General features: G+C 49.2%; 1 protein-coding gene across 2 annotated transcripts in view; it reads left to right on the top strand.

Moving 5' to 3' along the window:
* LOC113065860 (calmodulin-binding transcription activator 2-like) overlaps nucleotides 1–20,778 on the top strand; it is a 51,372-nt gene that overhangs the window by 24,343 nt on the left and 6,251 nt on the right. For both annotated transcript variants that reach the window (XM_026237411.1, XM_026237410.1), the window contains exons 14-17: nucleotides 18,879–18,957; nucleotides 19,222–19,456; nucleotides 20,028–20,320; nucleotides 20,410–20,576. In XM_026237411.1, the coding sequence (XP_026093196.1) occupies nucleotides 18,879–18,957; nucleotides 19,222–19,456; nucleotides 20,028–20,320; nucleotides 20,410–20,576 (774 nt within the window). The remainder of the gene's footprint in view (nucleotides 1–18,878; nucleotides 18,958–19,221; nucleotides 19,457–20,027; nucleotides 20,321–20,409; nucleotides 20,577–20,778) is intronic.

Below are 20,778 nucleotides of genomic sequence, written 5' to 3'. Positions count from 1 at the left end.
CTTACACACACTCATACGCTGGAGGTAACACACACACACACACACACAGCTCATACACACACTCATACGCTGGAGGTAACACACACACACACACACGGGTCATACACACACTCATACGCTGGAGGTAACACACACACACACACGGGTCATACACACACTCATACGCTGGAGGTAACACACACACACACACACGGGTCATACACACACTCATACGCTGGAGGTAACACACACACACACACACGGGTCATACACACACTCATACGCTGGAGGTAACACACACACACACACAGCTCTTACACACACTCATACGCTGGAGGTAACACACACACACACACACGGGTCATACACACACTCATACGCTGGAGGTAACACACACACACACACACAGCTCTTACACACACTCATACGCTGGAGGTAACACACACACACACACAGCTCTTACACACACTCATACGCTGGAGGTAACACACACACACACACGGGTCATACACACACTCATACGCTGGAGGTAACACACACACACACACACGGGTCATACACACACTCATACGCTGGAGGTAACACACACACACACACAGCTCTTACACACACTCATACGCTGGAGGTAACACACACACACACACACGGGTCATACACACACTCATACGCTGGAGGTAACACACACACACACACACAGCTCTTACACACACTCATACGCTGGAGGTAACACACACACACACACAGCTCTTACACACACTCATACGCTGGAGGTAACACACACACACAGCTCTTACACACACTCATACGCTGGAGGTAACACACACACACACACGGGTCATACACACACTCATACGCTGGAGGTAACACACACACACACACACGGGTCATACACACACTCATACGCTGGAGGTAACACACACACACACACGGGTCATACACACACTCATACGCTGGAGGTAACACACACACACACACAGCTCATACACACACTCATACGCTGGAGGTAACACACACACACACACACGGGTCATACACACACTCATACGCTGGAGGTAACACACACACACACACGGGTCATACACACACTCATACGCTGGAGGTAACACACACACACACACACACACAGCTCTTACACACACTCATACGCTGGGAGGTAACACACACACACACACACGGGTCATACACACACTCATACGCTGGAGGTAACACACACACACACACACAGCTCTTACACACACTCATACGCTGGAGGTAACACACACACACACACACAGCTCTTACACACACTCATACGCTGGAGGTAACACACACACACACACGGGTCATACACACACTCATACGCTGGAGGTAACACACACACACACACACGGGTCATACACACACTCATACGCTGGAGGTAACACACACACACACAGCTCTTACACACACTCATACGCTGGAGGTAACACACACACACACACACGGGTCATACACACACTCATACGCTGGAGGTAACACACACACACACACACAGCTCTTACACACACTCATACGCTGGAGGTAACACACACACACACACACAGCTCTTACACACACTCATACGCTGGAGGTAACACACACACACACACAGCTCTTACACACACTCATACGCTGGAGGTAACACACACACACACAGCTCATACACACACTCATACGCTGGAGGTAACACACACACACACACACGGGTCATACACACACTCATACGCTGGAGGTAACACACACACACACACACACAGCTCTTACACACACTCATACGCTGGAGGTAACACACACACACACACAGCTCATACACACACTCATACGCTGGAGGTAACACACACACACACACACGGGTCATACACACACTCATACGCTGGAGGTAACACACACACACACACAGCTCTTACACACACTCATACGCTGGAGGTAAACACACACACACACACACGGGTCATACACACACTCATACGCTGAGGTAACACACACACACACACACAGCTCTTACACACACTCATACGCTGGAGGTAACACACACACACACACACAGCTCTTACACACACTCATACGCTGGAGGTAACACACACACACACACAGCTCTTACACACACTCATACGCTGGAGGTAACACACACACACACACACACAGCTCATACACACACTCATACGCTGGAGGTAACACACACACACACACACGGGTCATACACACACTCATACGCTGGAGGTAACACACACACACACACGGGTCATACACACACTCATACGCTGGAGGTAACACACACACACACACACGGGTCATACACACACTCATACGCTGGAGGTAACACACACACACACACACGGGTCATACACACACTCATACGCTGGAGGTAACACACACACACACACAGCTCTTACACACACTCATACGCTGGAGGTAACACACACACACACACACGGGTCATACACACACTCATACGCTGGAGGTAACACACACACACACACACAGCTCTTACACACACTCATACGCTGGAGGTAACACACACACACACACAGCTCTTACACACACTCATACGCTGGAGGTAACACACACACACACACGGGTCATACACACACTCATACGCTGGAGGTAACACACACACACACACACGGGTCATACACACACTCATACGCTGGAGGTAACACACACACACACACAGCTCTTACACACACTCATACGCTGGAGGTAACACACACACACACACACGGGTCATACACACACTCATACGCTGGAGGTAACACACACACACACACACAGCTCTTACACACACTCATACGCTGGAGGTAACACACACACACACACAGCTCTTACACACACTCATACGCTGGAGGTAACACACACACACAGCTCTTACACACACTCATACGCTGGAGGTAACACACACACACACACGGGTCATACACACACTCATACGCTGGAGGTAACACACACACACACACACGGGTCATACACACACTCATACGCTGGAGGTAACACACACACACACACGGGTCATACACACACTCATACGCTGGAGGTAACACACACACACACACAGCTCATACACACACTCATACGCTGGAGGTAACACACACACACACACACGGGTCATACACACACTCATACGCTGGAGGTAACACACACACACACACGGGTCATACACACACTCATACGCTGGAGGTAACACACACACACACACACGGGTCATACACACACTCATACGCTGGAGGTAACACACACACACACACAGCTCTTACACACACTCATACGCTGGAGGTAACACACACACACACACGGGTCATACACACACTCATACGCTGGAGGTAACACACACACACACACACAGCTCTTACACCACACTCATACGCTGGAGGTAACACACACACACACACACGGGTCATACACACACTCATACGCTGGAGGTAACACACACACACACACACGGGTCATACACACACTCATACGCTGGAGGTAACACACACACACACACACACACAGCTCTTACACACACTCATACGCTGGAGGTAACACACACACACACACAGCTCTTACACACACTCATACGCTGGAGGTAACACACACACACACACAGCTCATACACACACTCATACTCTGGAGGTAACACACACACACACACGGGTCATACACACACTCATACGCTGGAGGTAACACACACACACACACACGGGTCATACACACACTCATACGCTGGAGGTAACACACACACACACACACGGGTCATACACACACTCATACGCTGGAGGTAACACACACACACACACACAGCTCTTACACACACTCATACGCTGGAGGTAACACACACACACACACACGGGTCATACACACACTCATACGCTGGAGGTAACACACACACACACACACAGCTCTTACACACACTCATACGCTGGAGGTAACACACACACACACACACGGGTCATACACACACTCATACGCTGGAGGTAACACACACACACACACAGCTCTTACACACACTCATACGCTGGAGGTAACACACACACACACACACGGGTCATACACACACTCATACGCTGGAGGTAACACACACACACACACACAGCTCTTACACACACTCATACGCTGGAGGTAACACACACACACACACAGCTCTTACACACACTCATACGCTGGAGGTAACACACACACACACACGGGTCATACACACACTCATACGCTGGAGGTAACACACACACACACACACGGGTCATACACACACTCATACGCTGGAGGTAACACACACACACACACAGCTCTTACACACACTCATACGCTGGAGGTAACACACACACACACACACGGGTCATACACACACTCATACGCTGGAGGTAACACACACACACACACACAGCTCTTACACACACTCATACGCTGGAGGTAACACACACACACACACAGCTCTTACACACACTCATACGCTGGAGGTAACACACACACACAGCTCTTACACACACTCATACGCTGGAGGTAACACACACACACACACGGGTCATACACACACTCATACGCTGGAGGTAACACACACACACACACACGGGTCATACACACACTCATACGCTGGAGGTAACACACACACACACACGGGTCATACACACACTCATACGCTGGAGGTAACACACACCACACACACAGCTCATACACACACTCATACGCTGGAGGTAACACACACACACACACACGGGTCATACACACACTCATACGCTGGAGGTAACACACACACACACACGGGTCATACACACACTCATACGCTGGAGGTAACACACACACACACACACGGGTCATACACACACTCATACGCTGGAGGTAACACACACACACACACAGCTCTTACACACACTCATACGCTGGAGGTAACACACACACACACACGGGTCATACACACACTCATACGCTGGAGGTAACACACACACACACACACAGCTCTTACACACACTCATACGCTGGAGGTAACACACACACACACACACGGGTCATACACACACTCATACGCTGGAGGTAACACACACACACACACACGGGTCATACACACACTCATACGCTGGAGGTAACACACACACACACACACACACAGCTCTTACACACACTCATACGCTGGAGGTAACACACACACACACACACAGCTCTTACACACACTCATACGCTGGAGGTAACACACACACACACACAGCTCATACACACACTCATACTCTGGAGGTAACACACACACACACACGGGTCATACACACACTCATACGCTGGAGGTAACACACACACACCACGGGTCATACACACACTCATACGCTGGAGGTAACACACACACACCACACACGGGTCATAACACACACTCATACGCTGGAGGTAACACACACACACACACACAGCTCTTACACCACCACTCATACGCTGGAGGTAACACACACACCACAACACACGGGTCATACACACACTCATACGCTGGAGGTAACACACACACACACACACAGCTCTTACACACACTCATACGCTGGAGGTAACACACCACACACACACAGCTCTTACACACACTCATACGCTGGAGGTAACACACACACACACACACACGGGTCATACACACACTCATACGCTGGAGGTAACACACACACACACACACAGCTCTTACACACACTCATACGCTGGAGGTAACACACACACACACCACAGCTCTTACACACACTCATACGCTGGAGGTAACACACACACACACACAGCTCATACACACACTCATACGCTGGAGGTAACACACACACACACACACGGGTCATACACACACTCATACGCTGGAGGTAACACACACACACACACGGGTCATACACACACTCATACGCTGGAGGTAACACACACACACACACACGGGTCATACACACACTCATACGCTGGAGGTAACACACACACACACACACACAGCTCATACACACACTCATACGCTGGAGGTAACACACACACACACACAGCTCATACCACACACTCATACGCTGGAGGTAACACACACACACACACACACACAGCTCTTACACACACTCATACACTGGAGGTAACACACACACACACACACAGCTCTTACACACACTCATACGCTGGAGGTAACACACCACACACACACACACAGCTCTTACACACACTCATACGCTGGAGGTAACACACACACACACACACGGGTCATACACACACTCATACGCTGGAGGTAACACACACACACACACACAGCTCTTACACACACTCATACGCTGGAGGTAACACACACACACACACGGGTCATACACACACTCATACGCTGGAGGTAACACACACACACACACACAGCTCTTACACACACTCATACGCTGGAGGTAACACACACACACACACACGGGTCATACACACACTCATACGCTGGAGGTAACACACACACACACACACACAGCTCTTACACACACTCATACGCTGGAGGTAACACCACACACACACACACAGCTCTTACACACACTCATACGCTGGAGGTAACACACACACACACACACAGCTCTTACACACACTCATACGCTGGAGGTAACACACACACACACACACAGCTCTTACACACACTCATACACTGGAGGTAACACACACACACACACACACACAGCTCTTACACACACTCATACGCTGGAGGTAACACACACACACACACACACACAGCTCTTACACACACTCATACACTGGAGGTAACACACACACACACACACAGCTCTTACACACACTCATACGCTGGAGGTAACACACACACACACACACACAGCTCTTACACACACTCATACGCTGGAGGTAACACACACACACACACACGGGTCATACACACACTCATACGCTGGAGGTAACACACACACACACACACAGCTCTTACACACACTCATACGCTGGAGGTAACACACACACACACACACAGCTCTTACACACACTCATACGCTGGAGGTAACACACACACACACACAGCTCTTACACACACTCATACGCTGGAGGTAACACACACACACACACAGCTCTTACACACACTCATACGCTGGAGGTAACACACACACACACACGGGTCATACACACACTCATACGCTGGAGGTAACACACACACACACACGGGTCATACACACACTCATACGCTGGAGGTAACACACACACACACACACAGCTCTTACACACACTCATACGCTGGAGGTAACACACACACACACACACACACACACACACACAGCTCTTACACACACTCATACGCTGGAGGTAACACACACACACACACACAGCTCTTACACACACTCATACGCTGGAGGTAACACACACACACACACAGCTCTTACACACACTCATACGCTGGAGGTAACACACACACACACACACACACACACACAGCTCTTACACACACTCATACGCTGGAGGTAACACACACACACACACACAGCTCTTACACACACTCATACGCTGGAGGTAACACACACACACACACAGCTCATACACACACTCATACGCTGGAGGTAACACACACACAGCTCTTACACACACTCATACGCTGGAGGTAACACACACACACACACAGCTCTTACACACACTCATACGCTGGAGGTAACACACACACACACACAGCTCTTACACACACTCATACGCTGGAGGTAACACACACACACACACAGCTCTTACACACACTCATACGCTGGAGGTAACACACACACACACACACGGGTCATACACACACTCATACGCTGGAGGTAACACACACACACACACACGGGTCATACACACACTCATACGCTGGAGGTAACACACACACACACACGGGTCATACACACACTCATACGCTGGAGGTAACACACACACACACACGGGTCATACACACACTCATACGCTGGAGGTAACACACACACACACACGGGTCATACACACACTCATACGCTGGAGGTAACACACACACACACACACAGCTCTTACACACACTCATACGCTGGAGGTAACACACACACACACACGGGTCATACACACACTCATACGCTGGAGGTAACACACACACACCACGGGTCATACACACACTCATACGCTGGAGGTAACACACACACACACACACGGGTCATACACACACTCATACGCTGGAGGTAACACACACACACACACAGCTCTTACACACACTCATACGCTGGAGGTAACACACACACACACACACACACAGCTCTTACACACACTCATACGCTGGAGGTAACACACACACACACACACGGGTCATACACACACTCATACGCTGGAGGTAACACACACACACACACAGCTCTTACACACACTCATACGCTGGAGGTAACACACACACACACACAGCTCTTACACACACTCATACGCTGGAGGTAACACACACACACACACACAGCTCTTACACACACTCATACGCTGGAGGTAACACACACACACACACACAGCTCTTACACACACTCATACGCTGGAGGTAACACACACACACACACACGGGTCATACACACACTCATACGCTGGAGGTAACACACACACACACACACAGCTCTTACACACACTCATACGCTGGAGGTAACACACACACACACACGGGTCATACACACACTCATACGCTGGAGGTAACACACACACACACACACGGGTCATACACACACTCATACGCTGGAGGTAACACACACGCACACACACACACACAGCTCTTACACACACTCATACGCTGGAGGTAACACACACACACACACACAGCTCTTACACACACTCATACGCTGGAGGTAACACACACACACACGGGTCATACACACACTCATACGCTGGAGGTAACACACACACACACACAGCTCTTACACACACTCATACGCTGGAGGTAACACACACACACACACACGGGTCATACACACACTCATACGCTGGAGGTAACACACACACACACACACAGCTCTTACACACACTCATACGCTGGAGGTAACACACACACACACACACGGGTCATACACACACTCATACGCTGGAGGTAACACACACACACACACGGGTCATACACACACTCATACGCTGGAGGTAACACACACACACACACAGCTCTTACACACACTCATACGCTGGAGGTAACACACACACACACACACGGGTCATACACACACTCATACGCTGGAGGTAACACACACACACACACGGGTCATACACACACTCATACGCTGGAGGTAACACACACACACACACACAGCTCTTACACACACTCATACGCTGGAGGTAACACACACACACACACAGCTCTTACACACACTCATACGCTGGAGGTAACACACACACACACACACACAGCTCATACACACACTCATACGCTGGAGGTAACACACACACACACACACAGCTCTTACACACACTCATACGCTGGAGGTAACACACACACACACACAGCTCTTACACACACTCATACGCTGGAGGTAACACACACACACACACACGGGTCATACACACACTCATACGCTGGAGGTAACACACACACACACACACAGCTCTTACACACACTCATACGCTGGAGGTAACACACACACACACACACGGGTCATACACACACTCATACGCTGGAGGTAACACACACACACACACGGGTCATACACACACTCATACGCTGGAGGTAACACACACACACACACAGCTCTTACACACACTCATACGCTGGAGGTAACACACACACACACACACGGGTCATACACACACTCATACGCTGGAGGTAACACACACACACACACGGGTCATACACACACTCATACGCTGGAGGTAACACACACACACACACACAGCTCTTACACACACTCATACGCTGGAGGTAACACACACACACACACACGGGTCATACACACACTCATACGCTGGAGGTAACACACACACACACACTCACAGCTCTTACACACACTCATACGCTGGAGGTAACACACACACACACACAGCTCTTACACACACTCATACGCTGGAGGTAACACACACACACACACAGCTCTTACACACACTCATACGCTGGAGGTAACACACACACACACACAGCTCATACACACACTCATACGCTGGAGGTAACACACACACACACACACAGCTCTTACACACACTCATACGCTGGAGGTAACACACACACACACACAGCTCATACACACACTCATACGCTGGAGGTAACACACACACACACACACAGCTCTTACACACACTCATACGCTGGAGGTAACACACACACACACACACGGGTCATACACACACTCATACGCTGGAGGTAACACACACACACACACACAGCTCTTACACACACTCATACGCTGGAGGTAACACACACACACACACGGGTCATACACACACTCATACGCTGGAGGTAACACACACACACACACGGGTCATACACACACTCATACGCTGGAGGTAACACACACACACACACAGCTCTTACACACACTCATACGCTGGAGGTAACACACACAGCTCTTACACACACTCATACGCTGGAGGTAACACACACACACACACGGGTCATACACACACTCATACGCTGGAGGTAACACACACACACACACACACACAGCTCTTACACACACTCATACGCTGGAGGTAACACACACACACACACACGGGTCATACACACACTCATACGCTGGAGGTAACACACACACACACACACAGCTCTTACACACACTCATACGCTGGAGGTAACACACACACACACACACAGCTCTTACACACACTCATACGCTGGAGGTAACACACACACACACACGGGTCATACACACACTCATACGCTGGAGGTAACACACACACACACACACGGGTCATACACACACTCATACGCTGGAGGTAACACACACACACACAGCTCTTACACACACTCATACGCTGGAGGTAACACACACACACACACACGGGTCATACACACACTCATACGCTGGAGGTAACACACACACACACACACAGCTCTTACACACACTCATACGCTGGAGGTAACACACACACACACACACAGCTCTTACACACACTCATACGCTGGAGGTAACACACACACACACACAGCTCTTACACACACTCATACGCTGGAGGTAACACACACACACACACAGCTCATACACACACTCATACGCTGGAGGTAACACACACACACACACACGGGTCATACACACACTCATACGCTGGAGGTAACACACACACACACACACACAGCTCTTACACACACTCATACGCTGGAGGTAACACACACACACACACAGCTCATACACACACTCATACGCTGGAGGTAACACACACACACACACACGGGTCATACACACACTCATACGCTGGAGGTAACACACACACACACACACACACAGCTCTTACACACACTCATACGCTGGAGGTAACACACACACACACACACGGGTCATACACACACTCATACGCTGGAGGTAACACACACACACACACACAGCTCTTACACACACTCATACGCTGGAGGTAACACACACACACACACACAGCTCTTACACACACTCATACGCTGGAGGTAACACACACACACACACAGCTCTTACACACACTCATACGCTGGAGGTAACACACACACACACACACACAGCTCATACACACACTCATACGCTGGAGGTAACACACACACACACACACGGGTCATACACACACTCATACGCTGGAGGTAACACACACACACACACGGGTCATACACACACTCATACGCTGGAGGTAACACACACACACACACACGGGTCATACACACACTCATACGCTGGAGGTAACACACACACACACACACGGGTCATACACACACTCATACGCTGGAGGTAACACACACACACACACAGCTCTTACACACACTCATACGCTGGAGGTAACACACACACACACACACGGGTCATACACACACTCATACGCTGGAGGTAACACACACACACACACACAGCTCTTACACACACTCATACGCTGGAGGTAACACACACACACACACAGCTCTTACACACACTCATACGCTGGAGGTAACACACACACACACACGGGTCATACACACACTCATACGCTGGAGGTAACACACACACACACACACGGGTCATACACACACTCATACGCTGGAGGTAACACACACACACACACAGCTCTTACACACACTCATACGCTGGAGGTAACACACACACACACACACGGGTCATACACACACTCATACGCTGGAGGTAACACACACACACACACACAGCTCTTACACACACTCATACGCTGGAGGTAACACACACACACACACAGCTCTTACACACACTCATACGCTGGAGGTAACACACACACACAGCTCTTACACACACTCATACGCTGGAGGTAACACACACACACACACGGGTCATACACACACTCATACGCTGGAGGTAACACACACACACACACACGGGTCATACACACACTCATACGCTGGAGGTAACACACACACACACACGGGTCATACACACACTCATACGCTGGAGGTAACACACACACACACACAGCTCATACACACACTCATACGCTGGAGGTAACACACACACACACACACGGGTCATACACACACTCATACGCTGGAGGTAACACACACACACACACGGGTCATACACACACTCATACGCTGGAGGTAACACACACACACACACACGGGTCATACACACACTCATACGCTGGAGGTAACACACACACACACACAGCTCTTACACACACTCATACGCTGGAGGTAACACACACACACACACGGGTCATACACACACTCATACGCTGGAGGTAACACACACACACACACACAGCTCTTACACACACTCATACGCTGGAGGTAACACACACACACACACACGGGTCATACACACACTCATACGCTGGAGGTAACACACACACACACACACGGGTCATACACACACTCATACGCTGGAGGTAACACACACACACACACACACACAGCTCTTACACACACTCATACGCTGGAGGTAACACACACACACACACAGCTCTTACACACACTCATACGCTGGAGGTAACACACACACACACACACACAGCTCATACACACACTCATACGCTGGAGGTAACACACACACACACACACGGGTCATACACACACTCATACGCTGGAGGTAACACACACACACACACGGGTCATACACACACTCATACGCTGGAGGTAACACACACACACACACACGGGTCATACACACACTCATACGCTGGAGGTAACACACACACACACACACGGGTCATACACACACTCATACGCTGGAGGTAACACACACACACACACAGCTCTTACACACACTCATACGCTGGAGGTAACACACACACACACACACGGGTCATACACACACTCATACGCTGGAGGTAACACACACACACACACACAGCTCTTACACACACTCATACGCTGGAGGTAACACACACACACACACAGCTCTTACACACACTCATACGCTGGAGGTAACACACACACACACACGGGTCATACACACACTCATACGCTGGAGGTAACACACACACACACACACGGGTCATACACACACTCATACGCTGGAGGTAACACACACACACACACAGCTCTTACACACACTCATACGCTGGAGGTAACACACACACACACACACGGGTCATACACACACTCATACGCTGGAGGTAACACACACACACACACACAGCTCTTACACACACTCATACGCTGGAGGTAACACACACACACACACAGCTCTTACACACACTCATACGCTGGAGGTAACACACACACACAGCTCTTACACACACTCATACGCTGGAGGTAACACACACAACACACGGGTCATACACACACTCATACGCTGGAGGTAACACACACACACACACGGGTCATACACACACTCATACGCTGGAGGTAACACACACACACACACACGGGTCATACACACACTCATACGCTGGAGGTAACACACACACACACACGGGTCATACACACACTCATACGCTGGAGGTAACACACACACACACACAGCTCATACACACACTCATACGCTGGAGGTAACACACACACACACACACGGGTCATACACACACTCATACGCTGGAGGTAACACACACACACACACGGGTCATACACACACTCATACGCTGGAGGTAACACACACACACACACACACACAGCTCTTACACACACTCATACGCTGGAGGTAACACACACACACACACACGGGTCATACACACACTCATACGCTGGAGGTAACACACACACACACACACAGCTCTTACACACACTCATACGCTGGAGGTAACACACACACACACACACAGCTCTTACACACACTCATACGCTGGAGGTAACACACACACACACACACGGGTCATACACACACTCATACGCTGGAGGTAACACACACACACACACACGGGTCATACACACACTCATACGCTGGAGGTAACACACACACACACAGCTCTTACACACACTCATACGCTGGAGGTAACACACACACACACACACGGGTCATACACACACTCATACGCTGGAGGTAACACACACACACACACACAGCTCTTACACACACTCATACGCTGGAGGTAACACACACACACACACACAGCTCTTACACACACTCATACGCTGGAGGTAACACCACACACACACACAGCTCTTACACACACTCATACGCTGGAGGTAACACACACACACACAGCTCATACACACACTCATACGCTGGAGGTAACACACACACACACACACGGGTCATACACACACTCATACGCTGGAGGTAACACACACACACACACACACAGCTCTTACACACACTCATACGCTGGAGGTAACACACACACACACACAGCTCATACACACACTCATACGCTGGAGGTAACACACACACACACACACGGGTCATACACACACTCATACGCTGGAGGTAACACACACACACACACACACACAGCTCTTACACACACTCATACGCTGGAGGTAACACACACACACACACACGGGTCATACACACACTCATACGCTGGAGGTAACACACACACACACACACAGCTCTTACACACACTCATACGCTGGAGGTAACACACACACACACACACAGCTCTTACACACACTCATACGCTGGAGGTAACACACACACACACACAGCTCTTACACACACTCATACGCTGGAGGTAACACACACACACACACACACAGCTCATACACACACTCATACGCTGGAGGTAACACACACACACACACACGGGTCATACACACACTCATACGCTGGAGGTAACACACACACACACACGGGTCATACACACACTCATACGCTGGAGGTAACACACACACACACACACGGGTCATACACACACTCATACGCTGGAGTAACACACACACACACACACGGGTCATACACACACTCATACGCTGGAGGTAACACACACACACACACAGCTCTTACACACACTCATACGCTGGAGGTAACACACACACACACACACGGGTCATACACACACTCATACGCTGGAGGTAACACACACACACACACACAGCTCTTACACACACTCATACGCTGGAGGTAACACACACACACACACAGCTCTTACACACACTCATACGCTGGAGGTAACACACACACACACACGGGTCATACACACACTCATACGCTGGAGGTAACACACACACACACACACGGGTCATACACACACTCATACGCTGGAGGTAACACACACACACACACAGCTCTTACACACACTCATACGCTGGAGGTAACACACACACACACACACGGGTCATACACACACTCATACGCTGGAGTAACACACACACACACACACAGCTCTTACACACACTCATACGCTGGAGGTAACACACACACACACACAGCTCTTACACACACTCATACGCTGGAGGTAACACACACACACAGCTCTTACACACACTCATACGCTGGAGGTAACACACACACACACACGGGTCATACACACACTCATACGCTGGAGGTAACACACACACACACACACGGGTCATACACACACTCATACGCTGGAGGTAACACACACACACACACGGGTCATACACACACTCATACGCTGGAGGTAACACACACACACACACAGCTCATACACACACTCATACGCTGGAGGTAACACACACACACACACACGGGTCATACACACACTCATACGCTGGAGGTAACACACACACACACACGGGTCATACACACACTCATACGCTGGAGGTAACACACACACACACACACGGGTCATACACACACTCATACGCTGGAGGTAACACACACACACACACAGCTCTTACACACACTCATACGCTGGAGGTAACACACACACACACACGGGTCATACACACACTCATACGCTGGAGGTAACACACACACACACACACAGCTCTTACACACACTCATACGCTGGAGGTAACACACACACACACACACGGGTCATACACACACTCATACGCTGGAGGTAACACACACACACACACACGGGTCATACACACACTCATACGCTGGAGGTAACACACACACACACACACACAGCTCTTACACACACTCATACGCTGGAGGTAACACACACACACACACAGCTCTTACACACACTCATACGCTGGAGGTAACACACACACACACACAGCTCATACACACACTCATACTCTGGAGGTAACACACACACACACACGGGTCATACACACACTCATACGCTGGAGGTAACACACACACACACACACGGGTCATACACACACTCATACGCTGGAGGTAACACACACACACACACACGGGTCATACACACACTCATACGCTGGAGGTAACACACACACACACACACAGCTCTTACACACACTCATACGCTGGAGGTAACACACACACACACACACGGGTCATACACACACTCATACGCTGGAGGTAACACACACACACACACACAGCTCTTACACACACTCATACGCTGGAGGTAACACACACACACACACAGCTCTTACACACACTCATACGCTGGAGGTAACACACACACACACACACACGGGTCATACACACACTCATACGCTGGAGGTAACACACACACACACACACAGCTCTTACACACACTCATACGCTGGAGGTAACACACACACACACACAGCTCTTACACACACTCATACGCTGGAGGTAACACACACACACACACAGCTCATACACACACTCATACGCTGGAGGTAACACACACACACACACACGGGTCATACACACACTCATACGCTGGAGGTAACACACACACACACACGGGTCATACACACACTCATACGCTGGAGGTTAACACACACACACACACACGGGTCATACACACACTCATACGCTGGAGGTAACACACACACACACACACACAGCTCATACACACACTCATACGCTGGAGGTAACACACACACACACACAGCTCATACACACACTCATACGCTGGAGGTAACACACACACACACACACACACACACACAGCTCATACACACACTCATACGCTGGAGGTAACACACACACACACACACACACACACAGCTCTTACACACACTCATACGCTGGAGGTAACACACACACACACACGGGTCATACACACACTCATACGCTGGAGGTAACACACACACACACACAGCTCTTACACACACTCATACGCTGGAGGTAACACACACACACACACACGGGTCATACACACACTCATACGCTGGAGGTAACACACACACACACACACGGGTCATACACACACTCATACGCTGGAGGTAACACACACACACACACACACACAGCTCTTACACACACTCATACGCTGGAGGTAACACACACACACACACAGCTCTTACACACACTCATACGCTGGAGGTAACACACACACACACACAGCTCATACACACACTCATACGCTGGAGGTAACACACACACACACACGGGTCATACACACACTCATACGCTGGAGGTAACACACACACACACACACGGGTCATACACACACTCATACGCTGGAGGTAACACACACACACACACACGGGTCATACACACACTCATACGCTGGAGGTAACACACACACACACACACAGCTCTTACACACACTCATACGCTGGAGGTAACACACACACACACACACGGTTCATACACACACTCATACGCTGGAGGTAACACACACACACACACACGGGTCATACACACACTCATACGCTGGAGGTAACACACACACACACACAGCTCTTACACACACTCATACGCTGGAGGTAACACACACACACACACAGCTCTTACACACACTCATACGCTGGAGGTAACACACACACACACACACACGGGTCATACACACACTCATACGCTGGAGGTAACACACACACACACACACAGCTCTTACACACACTCATACGCTGGAGGTAACACACACACACACACAGCTCTTACACACACTCATACGCTGGAGGTAACACACACACACACACACGGGTCATACACACACTCATACGCTGGAGGTAACACACACACACACACACAGCTCATACACACACTCATACGCTGGAGGTAACACACACACACACACAGCTCATACACACACTCATACGCTGGAGGTAACACACACACACACACACGGGTCATACACACACTCATACGCTGGAGGTAACACACACACACACACACACAGCTCATACACACACTCATACGCTGGAGGTAACACACACACACACACAGCTCATACACACACTCATACGCTGGAGGTAACACACACACACACACACACACACACACAGCTCATACACACACTCATACGCTGGAGGTAACACACACACACACACACAGCTCTTACACACACTCATACGCTGGAGGTAACACACACACACACACACACACACAGCTCTTACACACACTCATACGCTGGAGGTAACACACACACACACACACACACACACACACGTAGAGACACACACTTGTGTTTAATAATGTGTGTTTGTGTGTGTGTGTGTGTGTGTGTATCAGGAGTATCAGTGTGAATAGTCTGGATCTGGAACAGGAAGTGGATCCTCTGAACGTTGATCATTTCTCCTGCACACCTCTGGTACAGTCAGATCACTCAGTCCATCAACATCTCTAAATGTTTTTAAAAGAAGTCACTTCTGCTCACAAATACAGTAAAGTACAGTCTTCAGTGTCACATGATCTTCAGAAATCAGAATAATATGATCATTTACTGCTCAAGAAACATTTCTGATTATTATCAGTGTTGAACACAGTTGTGCTGTGTCATGTTTCGTGGTTCTGACCCATGTGTGTGTGTCTGTCTGTGTGTGTGTGTGTGTGTGTGTGTGTGTGTGTGTGTCAGATGTGGGCGTGTGCTCTGGGTCATCAGGCCGCGGCGGTGTTGTTGTACCGCTGGAGCAGTGCGGCTCTGGGGATCCCGGACTCTCTGGGTCGTCTTCCTCTGGCCGTGGCACATTCACGAGGACACACACGTCTAGCGCGCTGTCTGGAGGAGCTACACACACACTCTCAGACGCAGGAACACACACTGGACACACCCTCGCCTCCGTCTCCACTGTCCAGCAGCCCTGACACGGGTAACACACACACACACACACACACACAGCTCCTATCAAATACCTTTGATTTGTTCAGTGCTTTAGTTTTAACTTTTCTTAATTCCGTTTGAATTATTTCAAACAATATTAAAAAATACTTTTATAATTCATTAAAAATAAATTTTTGCATTATGGATGGTCTAATCAAATTCATAAAACTTTATGAGTTTAATATTTTATTAAAATCTTAATCAAATCTCTTATATTTTTCCTAAATTGTGTTTTTTGTTTAGATTTTTCTAAATTAGTTTTTAATTAAACTAATCAAAATTAAATGTACATTTTATGTTCAAAACAAATGCAAAAATTTTGTGCTTTCTGTTTTTTCTGAATTCCATTTTAATTAAATAAAAACAAAAGCAAATTTTTTATTCAAAAAACATGTCCAGTAGAACTCATTAATAATTTAATTTATAATGTTAACAATAATAAGGCCCATACAATATTTTTTTGTTTTATTTTTTCTGAATTATTATATTTTCATTGAATAAAAAAAAAAAAAAATTACATTTTTATATTCAAAAAATCTCTCTCTCTCTCTCTCTCTCAGGTTTGAGCTCGTCCAGCAGTGTCCCCTCCCCCAGTGACCCGCCCTCTCCCTCCCCAAGCTCCGCCTACTCCAGTGGCTCTGTTCCTGACCCCATGGACTCCGCCTCTTCCCCCTCCTCCCCGTTCTCAGCCCCGCCCCCGGCCGGTTCCATTGACTCTCTGTTCCTGATGGACTGTGAGGCCTCGAGTCCCTCCCTGCCGGCCGTGTCGCTTCACTCGGAGCTCGCCGACGAGCTGCTCAACTACAGCGAGAACGCCGAGAACGAGGACTTCCTGTCTGACGAGGTCCTTCAGGTGAGAGCAGCTCTGATTGGACAGAGCATTAAAGTCTCCGCCCCCTCACGGTGAATGAACATGGTCATGTTGCAATGTTGTGTTGTTAGGTTGACATGGCAACATTGGCCGAGCAGATCATCGAGGCCACGCCTGAGCGAATCAAACAGGAGGAGTTTACCAGGGAGGCGGAGTCACCGCTGCGAGAGAGGCGGGACAATCCTGCCATTCACGACACCATGCCGTGGCTCACCACTTACCTCGACAACATCGACAGGTACACAGACACAAAAACATTCACCTGTACACTAGTGTACGAAAGCATGGGCTCTGTAAGATTTCAAAATCGATGCATTAAATTGACCAAAGACATTTATGTATAATACAGAGGTGAGTGCTGCTATTACTCAAACAGTAAAGCAGAGAGTTTTTAGTAAATTAATTGTAGTCCAGTTTGACATTTGTCTAATGCTTCTCTG

The sequence above is a fragment of the Carassius auratus genome, chromosome 48 (genome assembly GCF_003368295.1).
Source record: "Carassius auratus strain Wakin chromosome 48, ASM336829v1, whole genome shotgun sequence".
NCBI lineage: Eukaryota > Metazoa > Chordata > Actinopteri > Cypriniformes > Cyprinidae > Carassius > Carassius auratus.
This window is presented reverse-complemented; position numbering and strand designations above follow the sequence as displayed.